At 36.0% G+C, this 13,291-nt stretch overlaps 1 protein-coding gene across 1 annotated transcript in view; it reads left to right on the forward strand.

Annotated features, from left to right (window-relative positions):
• Positions 1-13,291, forward strand: part of GBE1 (1,4-alpha-glucan branching enzyme 1) — a 302,490-nt gene that overhangs the window by 152,811 nt on the left and 136,388 nt on the right. The window contains exons 4-6 of the mRNA XM_082624667.1: positions 4,671-4,796; positions 5,628-5,763; positions 8,618-8,708. Coding sequence (XP_082480793.1) covers positions 4,671-4,796; positions 5,628-5,763; positions 8,618-8,708 — 353 coding nt within the window. The remainder of the gene's footprint in view (positions 1-4,670; positions 4,797-5,627; positions 5,764-8,617; positions 8,709-13,291) is intronic.

Consider the following 13,291-nt stretch of genomic DNA (forward strand, 5'->3'; position numbering starts at 1 on the left):
CTTTAAATGATACATTAAACAAGATGGACTTAATTGATATTTATAGGACATTCCATCCAAAAACAACAGAATACACATTTTTCTCAAGTGCTCATGGAACATTCTCCAGGATAGATCATATCTTGGGTCACAAATCAAGCCTTGGTAAATTTAAGATAATTGAAATTGTATCAAGTATCTTTTCTGACCACAATGCTATGAGACTAGATATCAATTACAGGAAAAGATCTGTAAAAAATACAAACACATGGAGGCTAAACAATACACTACTTAATAATGAAGTGATCACTGAAGAAATCAAAGAGGAAATTAAAAAATACCTAGAAACAAATGAAAATGGAGACACGATGATCCAAAACCTATGGGATGCAGCAAAAGCAGTTCTAAGAGGGAAGTTTATAGCAATACAATCCCACCTTAAGAAACAGGAAACATCTCGAATAAACAACCTAACCTTGCACCTAAAGCAATTAGAGAAAGAAGAACAAAAACATCCCAAAGTTAGCAGAAGGAAAGAAATCATAAAAATCAGATCAGAAATAAATGAAAAAGAAATGAAGGAAACGATAGCAAAGATCAATAAAACTAAAAGCTGGTTCTTTGAGAAGAGAAACAAAATTGATAAAACATTAGCCAGACTCATCAAGAAAAAAAGGGAGAAGACTCAAATCAATAGAATTAGAAATGAAAAAGGAGAAGTAACAACTGACACTGCAGAAATACAAAAGATCATGAGAGATTACTACAAGCAACTCTATGCCAATAAAATGGACAACCTGGAAGAAATGGACAAATTCTTAGAAAAGCACAACCTTCTGAGACTGAACCAAGAAGAAATAGAAAATATATACAGACCAGTAACAAGCACTGAAATTGAAACTGTGACTAAAAACCTTCCAACAAACAAAAGCCCAGGACCAGATGGCTTCACAGGCGAATTCTATCAAACATTTAGAGAAGAGCTAACACCTATCCTTCTCAAACTCTTCCAAAATATATCAGAGGGAGGAGCACTCCCAAACTCATTCTACGCGGCCACCATCACCTTGATACCAAAACCAGGCAAGGATGTCACAAAGAAAGAAAACTACAGGCCAATATCACTGATGAACATAGATGCAAAAATCCTCAACAAAATGCTAGCAAACAGAATTCAACAGCACATTAAAAGGATCATACACCATGATCAAGTGGGGTTTATTCCAGGAATGCAAGGATACTTCAATATACGCAAATCAATCAATGTGATACACCATATAAACAAATTGAAGGAGAAAAACCATATGATCATCTCAATAGATGCAGAGAAAGCTTTCGACAAAATTCAACACCCATTTATGATAAAAACCCTGCAGAAAGTAGGCATAGAGGGAACTTTCCTCAACATAATAAAGGCCATATATGACAAACCCACAGCCAACATCGTCCTCAATGGTGAAAAACTGAAACCATTTCCACTAAGATCAGGAACAAGACAAGGCTGCCCACTCTCACCACTCTTATTCAACTTAGTTTTGGAAGTTTTAGCCACAGCAATCAGAGAAGTAAAGGAAATAAAAGGAATCCAAATTGGAAAAGAAGAAGTAAAGCTGTCACTGTTTGCAGATGACATGATACTATACATAGAGAATCCTAAAGATGCTACCAGAAAACTCCTAGAGCTAATCAATGAATTTGGTAAAGTAGCAGGATACAAAATTAATGCACAGAAATCTCTGGCATTCCTGTACACGAATGATGAAAAATCTGAAAGTGAAATCAAGAAAACACTCCCATTTACCATTGCAACAAAAAGAATAAAATATCTAGGAATAAACCTACCTAAGGAGACAAAAGACCTGTATGCAGAAAATTATAAGACTGATGAAAGAAATTAAAGATGATACAAATAGATGGAGAGATATACCATGCTCCTGGATTGGAAGAATCAATATTCTGAAAATGACTGTACTCCCCAAAGCAATCTACAGATTCAATGCAATCCCTATCAAACTACCACTGGCATTTTTCACAGAACTAGAACAAAAAATTTCAAAATTTGTTTGGAAACACAAAAGACCCCGAATAGCCAAAGCAATCTTGAGAACGAAGAACAGAGCTGGAGGAATCAGGCTCCCTGACTTCGGACTATACTACAAAGCTCCAGTAATCAAGACAGTGTGGTACTGGTGCAAAAACAGAAAGATAGATCAATGGAACAGGATAGAAAGCCCAGAGATAAACCCACGCACATATGGTCAACTTATCTTTGATAAAGGAGGTAGGAATGTACAGTGGAGAAAGGACAGCCTCTTCAATAAGTGGTGCTTGGAAAACTGGACAGGGACATGTAAAAGTGTGAGATCAGATCATTCCCTAACACCATACAGAAAAATAAGCTCAAAATGGATTAAAGACCTAAATGTAAGGCCAGAAACTATCAAAATATTAGAGGAAAACATAGGCTGAACACTCTATGACGTAAATCACAGCAAGATCCTTTTGGACCCACCTCCTAGAGAAATGGAAATAAAAACAAAGATAAACAAATGGGACCTAATGAAACTTCAAAGCTTTTGCACAGCAAAGGAAACTATAAACAAGACCAAAAGACAACCCTCAGAATGGGAGAAAATATTTGCAAATGAAGCAACTGACAAAGGATTAATCTCCCAAATTTATAAGCAGCTCATGCAGCTCAATAGCAAAAAAACAAACAACCCAATCCAAAAATGGGCAGAAGACTTAAATAGGCATTTCTCCAAAGAAGATATACAGACTGCCAACAAACACATGAAAGAATGCTCAACATCATTAATCATTAGAGAATTGCAAATCAAAACTACAATGAGATATCATCTCACACCAGTCAGAATGGCCATCATCAAGAAATCTAGAAAGAATAAATGCTGGAGAGGTTGTGGAGAAAAGGGAACACTCTTGCACTGCTGGTGGGAATGTGAATTGGTACAGCCACTATGGAGAACAGTATGGAGGTTCCTTAAAAAACTACAAATAGAACTACCATATGACCCAGCAATCCCATTACTATGGATATACCCTGAGAAAACCATAATTCAAAAAGAGACATGTACCAAAATGTTCATTGCAGCTCTATTCACAATAGCCCAGAGCTGGAAACAACCTAAGTGTCCATCATCGGATGAATGGATAAAGAAGATGTGGCACATATATACAATGGAATATTACTCAGCCATAAAAAGAAATGAAACTGAGCTATTTGTAATGAGGTGGATAGACCTAGAGTCTGTCATACAGAGTGAAGTAAGTCAGAAAGAGAAAGACAAATACCGTATGCTAACACATACATATGGAATTTAAGAAAAAAAAAAGTCATGAAGAACCTAGGGGTAAAACAGGAATAAAGACACAGACTTACTTGAGAATGGACTTGAGGATATGGGGAGGGGGAAGGGTAAGCTGTGACAAAGCGAAAGAGAGGCATGGACATATATACACTACCAAACGTAATGTAGATAGATAGTGGGAAGCAGCCGCATAGCACAGGGAGATCAGCTCGGTGCTTTGTGACCGCCTGGAGGAGTGGGATAGGGAGGGTGGGAGGGAGGGAGACACAAGAGGGAAGGGATGTGGGAACAGATATATATTTATGACTGATTCACTTTGTTATAAAGCAGAAACTAATAAAAAATAAAAAAAATAAAAACAAATAAACAAAAAAGATTCTCTGGAATCAAGTGAGATATGACTATGAAAGCCCTTTCTAAACTATAAAACATTCTACAAATATTTAATGACCAAGAATTATGCATACTTGAGCTTTTCTCTATTAAAGGAGACCAAAGAATATGTTCTTTCTCAATGCTGAGAGCATGTTGATCATTCAGCATTCAGATCAGCTACTGATCTGAACATTTTTTGTCACACTCTACCTACTCATAGAAGGTTTAATTAATTTTAAAAAAGTTTAAAAAGCTATATTTTAGTCACTTGGAAGCTCTCTTCACTATTTAACCATGCTGATAAATTCAAAGCCCTCTATTCAGTATTAAGTCTAAACTGGTGGATTCCATAAAAGTTGCCTTTGCATTTTTATTGTTATTTTTCGTACTGATAGCAATAGTGATACTATTGGCAAATTTAGGAATAAATGGTTAAAAAGGAAAATGTTTGGTTTCATATGGTAAAGCATACTTGGAATAAGGTGTAGAAGAAATTGAGAAGTGGAAAATGTTTGTGGGGTAGTGTGTGTGTTTGTGTGTATAATACAATTATTAGTCAAAACACATGTTTTCATTAATTGCTATGAAAAGGAAAAGGAAGAGATGGTGATATAACTCATCACTTTTTTAAAAAATATAGTAGGATCAGTTCCTTCTGTTGATTGATTTATTGACAGTAGCTTCCAATAATATTCATAAAGTATGCTTACTTTAATTAACTACTATAATGGTTGGTTGGCAATGATGAAAATTTCCAGAGAATCATAAAATATACAAGCTGGAAATGACTTTAGGGATCATATACCATGGCAGATGAGGAGAGCAAAGTCCATAGAATTTAAACATCCTTAAGGTCACACATCTGGAAGGCAGTTTCAGTTCTTAAGATCATTCCTCCTTTTCTTGTCACAGTGCTCATAGAATATCATGCGTCATCTTAGAGTTTTGAAAGTATTTTAAGGCAATAATATCTTGTTCTCTTTTTAGGTTGTCATTAGGAGTAAAAGTGGAGAGATCTTGTATCGTATTTCACCGTGGGCGAAGTATGTGACTCGTGACGCTGAAAATGTGAATTATGATTGGGTACACTGGGATCCAGAGCACCCATATAAAGTGAGAACAACAACTCTTTAAATAAATGCATGTTCCAATATTTCTAGGAAAATTAATTTTTACTTTTATAACTTTTATTTTAATGTTCAACTTCTCTCTTCACCACCGGTTTAATATTTTACATCATAGTGTACTCGTTTGCTATATATATATAGCAAACGAGTCCATCATCTGTAGTCAATAAAATATAAAAGTGAGTTTTTGTTTTATCGTGTGTTTCTGAAGTTGTGGGTGGGGGAAGAACACTAAATCTCTATGTACTGACCTATAAGGGATACTGATTTTTAAAAATTTTAACTACAATTTCTGATTAATCAAAGACTCTCCAGTGGTGTAATATTTCTCACTGTCATGGGCTTGAAGCAGGATCAGTGTCCTTAGGAAAAACGAATAGTCAAGACGTCTCATGAATGTATTAATTAGGGTAATTTTTAAGGCTGTCTTATTGATAAGAGTTACAGGTATCTTGGAGCTCACTTTTCTGTCCTTTAAGTTATCAAAGCTTGTTGATAAATGCTTTGCATTTAATAATTATGCATTTCACAGTTCTTATGTTTTCTCTAAGGCTTAGGCTCAAAATACATCTTCACTCAGTGATAAGGCATAAGCCATCGCATGACTACTCTTTTCAATAGGTCTATTACCATGATCCTAAAAAGGATTTTTTTTTCAAAAGAAAGTTTAGTGGAGGCAGCCAGTGCCTTTTATATGTGAAAGTAGTTTCAAAGTGTTTGACTGAGTTAATTTGTCATTTCATTTAACATGCTTAATCTGTTAGTGTCATACCTGCATTTTTGGCTTAATTCTATATGTAATTTTAATATTCTGTAGTTTAAGCATTCCAAACCAAAGAAGCCAAGAGGTCTACGAATTTATGAATCTCATGTGGGAATTTCTTCCTATGAAGGAAAAATAGCTTCTTATAAACATTTTACATGCAATATAGTACCAAGAATCAAAGACCTTGGTAAGTAATAACTGTGATTTTTATTCAGATAAATTTTAATGAGTCTGTTCTCTTATTAGAGAAGCTAATTACAAGTGTCTCTTTTTTTGTGTTAAGAGATTAAATATGTAATAGAAATGCATGTTATTTTAGGCTTCTCAAATTGCCCTGTAATAGTGATAGCATAGAAAAGAGAAATGGAATAAGATAGAACATAAGAATTCAAGATATTATTCCAATTTCAATTTTAATTTTAATGTGAAATGATGGCTTCCAAAATTATAGATAAATACATAAGCATAATTAGTTTTCTACAGGAGAGAATTTTTGTCAATTTAAGTGGTCATTGATTATAGCCTGTTCGTTTTAGTTTGTTATGGAAAAAAATCTTACATTTGTAAGGTGACTAGAACTCATTTTGTTTCAGAGTCATTGTATATATAGTTCCTGTCTGGATGACTTATTAGACAGATATTTGTGGTGCATCTTTCTGTGTGAGTCACATTGGTCTAGGTGTTTTTATATTGGACTCTAATGACACAAACCCTGTCTTCATGGGAACAAGCAGGAGAGTGAATAGTGTACTGCTGAAGTATTGATTCAGAATGCTTTAGATCTGTTATTTTCTTTTTATAGGTAATGCTTTTTATCATTTCTCAGCGTATTAGCACCTGCTCCAGTGGCTAGGCAGGAAGATAAACTACATTTAATTAGTCTGCTTCTGGTAGGCAGTCCACATTTTGGCTAGAGGAAAAGTTTTCCATGGTTGAAATTTTTAGTTATATAAGGGATCTTGATTATCTGAGATGGTGAGTTCAGGTTCCAGAAACCAAAATTAATTAAATGTTTGGATAATTTAATATAAATTATATTTAATAAATATTAATGTTGTTATACTTGAGATGGTCCCTCATTTCATACTGTAAAAATTGTTTATGACCTGGATCTTGCAGAAGTTTCAGCAGAACAAGGATTTTCTTATTCATGTTTGTGTTTGAATTACCTAGCCCAGTACTCTGACCATAAGTAAGTTTAGGAATGGTGAATGACATAAGATGTATAATAAAAGCTATAAATTGTTACTTGTTCAGAAGAATAATATTGGTTATATAATACAGAAATAAACTACAAACTCTGTATTTTGTGACTAAGTATTATACTTGATTTATATTATTGAGCAGTAGTTTATATACATATTTCTACCAGGCCTGATAGAGTTAATTTGTTTCTTTTTTTAACAATAAAACCAACAGTAATAACTTTTCAACAGATTCTGAATCATGGAGTTTATGTTATCCTTTAAAGTTACGAATCCTCAGTTCTGAACATGAATTCGTAATTGTTCCAATATTAATTATGTACTAAAATATGTGCACAAGAAGTTATATTGACATGAATTAGACTTTGAGAACAGAATAGGAATATTTTCTTTGCATGTTGCAGAAGGCAATTAAATCATATTTGAAAATTTTACCATATTTTACTTCGAAGAAAATGATTTTTTTAGTTTTTTAAAAGACCAAAGTTTCTTCTACTCTGATTATTTGCTTACATTAAAAACACATTAGGGCTTCCCTGGTGGCGCAGTGGTTGAGAGTCCGCCTGCCGATGCAGGGGACACGGGTTCGTGCCCCAGTCCGGGAAGATCCCACATGCCGCGGAGCGGCTGGGCCCGTGAGCCATGGCCGCTGAGCCTGCGCGTCCGGAGCCCGTGCTCCGCAACGGGAGAGGCCACAACAGTGAGAGGCCCGCGTACCGCAAAAAAAAAAAAAAATAATAATAATAATAATAAAAAACACATTAATAGGGGCTTCCCTGGTGGCGCAGTGGTTGAGGGTCTGCCTGCCGATGCAGGGGACACGGGTTCGTGCCCCGGTCTGGGAAGATCCCACATGCCGCGGAGCAACTGGGCCCGTGAGCCAAAATTACTGAGCCTGTGCGTCTGGAGCCTGTGCTCCGCAACAAGAGAGGCCGTGATAGTGAGAGGCCCGCGCACTGTGATGAGGAGTGGCCCCTGCTCGCCACAACTAGAGAAAGCCCTCGCGCAGAAACGAGGACCCAACACAGCCAAAAATAAATAAATAAATAAAGCAAAACTGTCAATAAGTAAAAATAAACACTATAAAAACACATTAATAAAAATATTTGCGTTAAGGATTTTAAAAAATACATACCTATCTTTTTGAGTCAGTTCATTTGAGTCAATTCATTTAGTGTTAAAGCAAAACATTTTCAGATAGAGAAAGGAAGGATGTGTGTGTGTGTGTGTGTGTGTGTGTGCGTGTGCGCGCGCGCGCGCGCGTGCACGCGCACACATGTGTGCCCATGGATGACTGTGGAGTAATTTTATAGGTCCTAGAAACAGTGGAAAATGGAAGCATTAATGCTGGTTTTATAAAAGCTACCTTGTAGAAAAATGGATTCAGTGGTATGGTATATCTTATGCTAGAAAAAAGAGAAATATAAAGAAAAAGGTGAAATTAAAAGTACATGGCCTGCAATCAGTTACTTTTATTTGGCTTTCACAATCTTCGATATGAATATTACAAGTGCAACTGAAATTTAGCATATGCAGATTGCCATCTTTAATATTCTAAAGCCAAATTAAGAGTATATTTGCATATCACTTATTACTTATTAAAATGAAGACATTTCAAATAGCTAGACTATAACCCTCAAGAACTAACTGTCTGATTTTGTGTTAGAAGGTCAGACAAGCAAAGATGTTAAAGTAGTAGAACTTTTCAAAATGACCAAATCTTCTAGATTATATGTAAAATTTAATGCCTTTTGAACAGGGTGCTGTGTTTATATATTGTTTTCATTACTTTTTTAAAATGTGGCTCTAATCTCTATTTGACCTTTGCTCATACAGGATACAATTGCATTCAGATGATGGCGATCATGGAACATGCTTACTATGCCAGTTTTGGTTACCAAATCACAAGCTTCTTTGCAGCTTCAAGGTAAAATGAAAGAAATTATATCCATTCTTGTTTGAACAAAACATTTAAAAAATGAAATGAATTTCTATATTTTGTGTGATGTCTTATAACCTATTTTAGGGTTAATAGAGCTAATAGAAGCTGAGCATTTTCTTTAATTAAGATCGTAGACTCTCTTCTCATCGAGCCTTAGAGACTGGCCTGATTTAACACTGCTTTTCACAAAATGATTTCTGGCACAGAATATCCAGTTAGCCTGCTGAAATTGTGATATGTTCAGAGGCCTAAGCTTCAGTCAGAAAATCCTGACTTATGGAAGCCATTATTGCTAGAGCTCACATCCTTTTCTGGAAAGAGATTGACTTATATAGGAAGGTAACTGAGGAGGCCCTTTGTGGTATATATACTACCCATGGAAGGACTGTCCTTCTTCCCAGGGTGAATTCCAAGGAATATTGCTCTCTGGGCAGAAAGACATCAAGGGGTCCTATGCAGAGAGGTACTGACCCAAATAACCACAAGTTGAACAAGTCCGACATTGTCTCTGCCACATAGAGCTTACAGGGTGGTGGCATACAGACATAAATCCAATAATCATACATATTATGATTTACACATGTAATAAAAGCTAAGAAGAAGATGGCGGATTTCTCCGATAGCATAGAATCAGGGGTCTAATCAGTTTAGATTAAATCTGAACTGATGTTACAACTGAGATCTAAAACATGATTAAGAGATAAACAGTTTTCAAATCTAAAAAAAAAGAGTTACCTGGGGGGAGGAGTGAAGTGGGAGTAGGTAGATAGCATTCCAGACATACAGAGAAGATACTGATCCCTTCACCTATTTCTCTTCATAGGACTTCTCCTTGAACGAGTTATCTGTCCTTGTTGTCTCTAATTCCTCCACTCCTCTTCTTTGTTGAACTCATTCCAAGCACGGGCTCCACCACTTTGCTGAAACTGCTCCTGTCTAGGATACTGTTGCCCTCTGCATTGTTAAGTCAGTCATCAGTTCTTAGCTTACTTGTCAGCAGCATTTGGCACAACTGATTACTCCTACCTTCTTGCAACTTTTTTCTTCTCTTGGCTTTTAGAATATTAAACTTTCCTATTATTTTTCTCACATGTTTCGTTGCTTCTTCTTTATTTTGTTTGCTCTTTCTGACCACTAAAGATGGGCCCTCCCAGTGCTCAGCCCTTGGCTCCATCCCCTTCTGTATCTATATGAAGGAGCTTTAAGGTCTCATCCATTCTGATGACTCAAATGCACTTTATTTCATTTTATTTTGAATTTTATTTTATTTATTTTTTTATATAGCAGGTTCTTCTTAGTTATCCATTTTATACATATTAGTGTATATATCTCAATCCCAATCACCCAGTTAATCACACCACCCCACTGGCTTCTTTCCCCCCTTGGTGTCCATACGTTTGTTCTCTACATCTGTGTCTCAATTTCTGCCCTGCAAACCAGTTCATCTGTATCATTTTTCTAAGTTCCACATGTGTGCGTTAATATATGATATTTGTTTTTCTCTTTCTGATTTACTTCACTATGTATGACAGTCTCTAGATTCATCCACGTCTCTACAAATGACCCAATTTCGTTCCTTTTTATGGCTGAATAATATTCCATTGTATATATGTACCACATCTTCTTTATACATTCGTCTGTCGATGGGCATTTAGGTTGCTTCCATGACCTGGCTATCGTAAAGGGTGCTGCAGTGAACACTGGGGTGCGTGTGTCTTGTTGAATTATGGTTTTCCCTGGATATATGTCGAGTAGTGGGATTGCTGGGTCATATGGTAATTCTATTTTATGTTTTTTGAGGAACCTCCATACTGTTCTCCATAGTGGCTGTATCAATTTACATTCCCACCAACAGTACAAGAGGGTTCTCTTTTCTCCACACCCTCTCTAGCATTTGTTGTTTGTAGATTTTCTGATGATGCCCATTCTAACTGGTGTGAGGTGATAACTCATTGTAGTTTTGATTCACATTTCTCTAATAATTAGTGATGTTGAACAGCTTTTCATGTGCTTCTTGGCTATCTGTATGTCTTCTTTGAAGAAATGTCTATTTAGGTCTTCTGCCCGTTTTTGGATAGGGTTGTTTGTTTTTTTAATACTTAGCTGCATGAGCTTTTTATATATTTTGGAGATTAAACGTTTGTTCATTGATTCGTTTGCAAGTATTTTCTCCCATTCTGAGGGTTGTCTTTTCGTCTTGTTTATAGTTTCCTTTGCTGTGCAAAAGCTTTTAACTTTCATAATGTCCCATTTGTTTATTTTTGTTTTTATTTCCATTACTCTAGGAGGCGGATCAAAAAAGATCTTGCTGTGATTTATGTCAAAGAGTGTTCTTCCTATGTTTTCCTCTAGTTTTATAGTATCTGGTTTTACATTTAGGCCTCTAATCCATTTTGAGTTTATTTTTATGTATGGTGTTAGGGAGTGTTCTAATTTCATTCTTTTACATGTACCTATCCAGTTTTCCCAGCATGACTTATTGAAGGAATTGTCTTTTCTCCATTGTATATCCTTGCCTCCTTCATCATAGATTAGTTGACCATAGGTGCGTGGGTTCATCTCTGGACTTCCTACCCTGTTCCATTGATCTATATTTCTGTTTTTGTGTCAGTACCATATTGTCTTGATTACTGTAGATTTGTAGTATAGTCTGAAGTCAGGGAGTCTGATTCCTCCAAGACTGCTTTGGCTATTTGGGGTCTTTTGTGTCTCCATACAAATTTTAAGATTTTTTGTTCTAGTTCTGTAAAAAATGCCAGTGGTAGTTTGATAGGGATTGCATTAAATCTGTAGATTGCTTTGGGTAGTATAGTCATTTTCACAATATTGATTCTTTAAATCCAAGAACATGGTATATCTCTCCATCTGTTTGTATCATCTTTAGTTTCTTTCATCAGTGTTTTATACTTTTCTGCATACAGGTCTTTTGCCTCCCTAGGTAGGTTTATTCCTAGGTATTTTATTCTTTTTGTTGCAATGGCAAATGGGAGTGTTTCCTTAATTTCCCTTTCAGATTTTTCATCATTAGTGTATAGGAATGGAAGAGATTTCTGTGCATTAATTTTGTATCCTGCAACTTTACCAAATTCTACTAGATTAGCTCTAGTAGTTTCCTGGTGGTATCTTTAGGATTCTCCATGTATAGTATCATGTCATCTGCAAACAAGGACAGTTTTACTTCTTCTTTTCCAATTTGTATTCCTTTTATTTCTTTGTCTTCTCTGATTGCCATGGCTAAGACTTCCAAAACTATGTTGAATAATAGTGGTGAGAGTGGACATCCTTGTCTTGTTCCTGATCTTAGAGGAAATGCTTTCAGTTGTTCACCGTTGAGAATGATGTTTGCTGTGGGTTTGTCATATATGACCTTTATTATGTTGAGGTTCCCTCTATGCCCACTTTCTGGAGATTTTTTATAAATGGTGTTGAATTTTGTCAAGAGCTTTTCCTGCATTGATTGAGATGATCATATGGTTTTTCTTCTTCAATTTGTTAATATGGTGTATCGTATTGATTACTTTGCGTATATTGAAGAATCCCTGGGCTAAATCCCACGTCATCATGGTGTATGATCCTTTTAATGTATTGTTGGATTCTGTCTGCTAGTATTTTATTGAGGATTTCTGCATCTATATTCATCAGTGATGTCGTTCTGTAATTTTATATTTTTGTGGTATCTTTGTCTGGTTTTTGGTATAAGAGTGTTGGTGGCCTTATAAAATGAGTTTGGGAGTGTTCCTTCCTCTGCAGTTTTTTGGAAGAGTTTGAGAAGGATAGGTGTTAGCTCTTCTCTGCGTTTGGTAGAATTCACCTGTGAAGCCATCTGGTCCTGGACTTTTGTTTGTTGGAAGATTTTTAATCAGAGTTTCAATTTCATTACTTGTGATTTGTCTGCTCATGTTTTCTATTTCTTCCTGGTTCAGTCTGAGAAGGCTATACCTTTCTAAAAATTTGTCCATTTCTTCCAGGTTGTCCATTTTATTGGCATAGAGTTGCTTGTAGTAGTCTCTTAGGATTCTTGTGTATTTCTGCAGTGTCTGTTGTAACCTCTCCATTTTCATTTCTAATTTTATTGATTTGAGTCCTCTCCCTCTTTTTCTTGATGAGTCTGGCTAATGGTTTATCAATTTTGTTTATCTTCTCAAAGAACCAGCTTTTAGTTTCATTGATCTTTGTTATTGTTTTCTTTGTTTCTATTTCATTTATTTCTGCTCTGATCCTTATGACTTCTTTCCTTCTGCTAACTTTGAGTTTTGTTTGTTCTTCTTTCTCTAATTCCTTTAGGTGTAAGTTTAGATTGTTTATTTGAGATTTTTCTTGTTTCTTGAGGTAGGCTTGTATTGCTGTAAACTTCCATCTTAGAACTGCTATTGCTCCATCCCATAGGTTTTGGGTCATTATGTTTTCATTGTCATTTGTCTCTTGGCACTTTTTTTTTCGCGGTACGCAGGCCTCTCACTGTTGTGGCCCCTCCCGTTGTGGAGCACAGGCTCTGGACGCACAGGCTCAGCAGCCATGGCCCACGAGCTCAGCTGCTCCGCGGCATGTGGGATCTTCCTGGACCGGGG

Source organism: Mesoplodon mirus (genome assembly GCF_964341445.2).
Source record: "Mesoplodon mirus genome assembly, chromosome: 6".
NCBI lineage: Eukaryota > Metazoa > Chordata > Mammalia > Artiodactyla > Ziphiidae > Mesoplodon > Mesoplodon mirus.